The sequence below is a fragment of the Rhincodon typus genome, chromosome 2 (assembly GCF_021869965.1).
Source record: "Rhincodon typus isolate 14 chromosome 2, sRhiTyp1.1, whole genome shotgun sequence".
Classification (NCBI taxonomy): domain Eukaryota; kingdom Metazoa; phylum Chordata; class Chondrichthyes; order Orectolobiformes; family Rhincodontidae; genus Rhincodon; species Rhincodon typus.
This window is the reverse complement of record NC_063333.1, coordinates 6,620,873-6,624,384: the sequence shown is the minus strand read 5'-3', so window position 1 is coordinate 6,624,384 and position 3,512 is coordinate 6,620,873. Positions and strand designations below refer to the sequence as shown.

Genomic DNA, 3,512 nt, shown 5'->3' with positions numbered 1-3,512 from the left:
TCGGTCCCTGATCCAATATACAGTGTCGGTCCCTGATCCAATATACACACAACAGTCCCAGATCCATTTTAGAGATGTCAGTTCAGATCCAATGTATATGTGTCAGTATCAGATCCTACATAAGATGACAGTCCCAAATCATATGTACAGATGTCAGTCCAGATCCAATATGCAGTGTCAGTACCTGATCCGATATGCAATGTCAATCCCACACCCAATATATTGGGGTCAGTCCTCCCTGATCCAATATACAATATCAATCCCAGATCCAATATATAGGTGTCAGTCTCAGATCCATTAAACAAGTGACAGTCCTAGATCCAAGTCAATATCAGATCCTATATAAAAGTGACTGTCTCAAATCATATGTACATACATCAGTCCCAAATTCTACATAGTCAGTCACAGATCCTATATAGAGATGTGAGTCTCAGAGCCTATATACATGTGTCATTCCCAACAATCTCTTCAACTAAAGAAGGGAAGGCCATGATGTAGTAATAGTCACTGGACTATTAAACCAGAAGCCCAGGGTTTTTTTGTGGGCTCAAATCCCACCATGGCCGATGGCGAAATTTGAATTTAATAAAAATCTGGAATTTAAAAAACAGCTAGCCCAGCAACCATATAAACGCTGTCGATTGTCTTAAGACACTCATCAGGTCCACGAATATCCTTTAGAGAAGGATATCTGCCATCTTTCCCTGGTCTGGCCTACATGTGACTCCAGACCGACTCTTAACTACCCTCTCGGCAATGAGGGATGGGCAATAAATACTGGCCTAGCCAGCAATGCCCACATTCCATGAATGAATAGTAAAACAGTCCTCAGCGAGATATCATTCAAGAATGCGCTGCCTGGAAGGATGCTTGAAGTAGATGTAAAACTTTAAGAAGTGACAACAATAAATATTTAAGCGAAGAAAGGACGTGGGGGTGGGATTACATTGGGAAATGGGACTAGTTTGGCGGCTCTCTCAAAGTGGTTGCAACTTAGCGTCAGTGTGAAGATAATGTGATGTCATTAACCAGTTGACTGCTGATCTGAATCATTAAATTTATTTCCTCATTTATTGCAGCGTTACTGACACTCAGAATCAATCAGATGTAAATATCCCGAAGCTGATCCTGAATTTGTACAACGCACCCGAGCTTATCAAGGAGCGGATGAACAATTCTTTCACCTACCAATCAGCCATTCTGGGGACCACAAGTAAGAGTGGGCAGCTTTTCTAAATACTACAGGCTAGTGACAAAGATCACAACTGAAGCCCTGGGTGCAGTATTGCTCTCCAAATTTGAGGAACAATGTAAATCTGTTAGGGAGGCAGTTCAGAGAAGGTTTACTGGACTAATACGTGGAATGAGGAGGTTATCTTATAAGGAAATGTCGAACAGTTTGGGCTTGTTTCTCTGGAGTTTGGAAAAGTAAGAGACGACTTGATTGAAACATACAAGATCCTGAGGGGTCAATGAGAAAATGGTATTTCCTTTTCGGGGAGAATCAAGAAAAAGGGGTTCACTTTGTATATAAATGGCCCACTTAAATCAGAGATGAGAAGGAATTGTTTCTCAAAGAGAGCCATGAGTTGTAGGAACAGCTCCTTGAGTCTGTTCCACCATTCAATGAGATAATGGCTGCCTGTGATCTAACTCCATACCTTTGTTTCACAAAAAAAAACTAACTCAGATTTGGAGATAGTAGGAACTGCAGATGCGGGAGAATCTGAGATAACAAGGTGTAGAGCTGGATGAACACAGCAGGCCAAGCAGCATCAGAGGAGCAGGAAGGCTGATGTTTCGGGCCTAGACCTTTCTGAAGAAGGGTCTAGGCCTGAAACGTCAGCTTTCCTGCTCCTGTGATGCTGCTTGGCCTGCTGTGTTCATCCAGCTCTATACCTTGTTATCTTAAAAACAACTGCCGCTGACTTGACAAAAGTACATGTTGTCCATTGCTGGAAACCACAGGTGCAAAATGGCAGCAAATGAAAACATGGATATCACCTACAGTTGTCTGAAGATTCTTTATTTCATCCTGAGAAGCCCACATGGAGACTTGGTGTCAGATTTTCAGATACCGTTGCCACCAGCATGTGGTACTTGGCTGTGGATAGATCGCTACCATCAATTCTCCATTGTGTCTGCTGAGTCTAAGGCCTGTTTAATTATTGAGGGTAGAGGATAGATCACTGGGTGAGTCTAAACAGAAAATGAACGTGTCTTGGATAACAATGTAGTTTATTGCATGATACCAATAGGTCCACTTTACGTTAACTTGCTCAGCACAATTACTAAAGACTTTCCGGAGCTGTGCACAATATATTTGCTCCATCTGTGTTTTCATGCATAACTTAAATCTCTCTACCCAAATGATGCCATCAGATTGCTGAGACTTAATGTATCATGAGAATTAATTCCTTCAGAACCATTACCTCATTCAAGATTTGGGTTCCCAGCATTCTCATAATTTCTTTCCTGTAAAATACATTTCTTTATGCACACATCTATCCTTCATGGTTAACTCGGTCTGTTTTGCATTCAACAAGAAAGAAAGAAGAATTGGATTTATACAGCACCTTTTGTGACTTCAGTACTTTTCAGCCAATGATGTACATTTCTGAAGAGTAGTTGCTGCTGTTATGTAAGAAACAACAATTTGCATGCAGTAAATTCTTACAAACTGCATCATGATAATAACTAGATCATTTGTTCCAGTGCTAAATAAAAACCGAAAGAACTGCAGACACTATAAATCAGAAACAAAGACCGAAGTTACTGGAAAAGGTCAGCAGGTCTGTTAGCATCTGTGAAGAAAAAATCAGAGTTAACGTTTCAGGTCGGGAGATCTTGGAGAAATAGCCTGTGGCAACCTGAAAGGAGCCTCCAAAACACGAGATCATAAGCCACAATGCCATCCTCTGACACTGCATGTTAAACAGCCACAAAAGGCAGATTTTAATCAGCATCTCACTCATGAAACAACACACTCTGCCTCTGACTTAGACTGTAACAGGAGGTTTGCTGCCTTATGAGCTTGACTGGAGAGTTCCCTACTGAGACCCCACCTCATCCTCCTCTTTGCCCTCCGCCTTCCAGCACCTCCTGCTGCTCTGTCTCGACCCTGACTGTTCAACCTGTCGTACTAGGAAGTGAGTGCACGCGTGTCTGGGAGAATGTGTGTCTGGCAGAACCACTGAAGGGATAACTGAGATGCTCCCAGTAGACTCCATCAACGATAAGTATCGGTCCAAGCCTCCAATCAGAACTACTAACTCGGTGACTGCAGATATAAATCAGCCAACGATGAACCAGATGGTGACAGTGGGTTTGCTGGGGGTCTCCTTTCTGCTGCTGAATGCACGAGGATGAGAATGGAAGTACTGAGGTTGCAAATGGCACTGCATGTGCCCAAACAGCCTCACCCTGACTCTTCAGGTTTAGAATGGAAGAATAGAAGATTTACTCAATCTTCTGGAATTGGGTTTGGATCTTCCAATCTTTAAACTCAGCTG

The 3,512-nt window shown here is 42.4% G+C and overlaps 1 protein-coding gene across 1 annotated transcript in view; it reads left to right on the top strand.

Annotated features, from left to right (window-relative positions):
• LOC109914860 (E3 ubiquitin-protein ligase TRIM7-like) overlaps window positions 1-3,512 on the top strand; it is a 38,456-nt gene that overhangs the window by 23,131 nt on the left and 11,813 nt on the right. Inside the window, exon 5 of the mRNA XM_020514474.2 lies at window positions 1,080-1,213. Coding sequence (XP_020370063.1) covers window positions 1,080-1,213 — 134 coding nt within the window. The remainder of the gene's footprint in view (window positions 1-1,079; window positions 1,214-3,512) is intronic.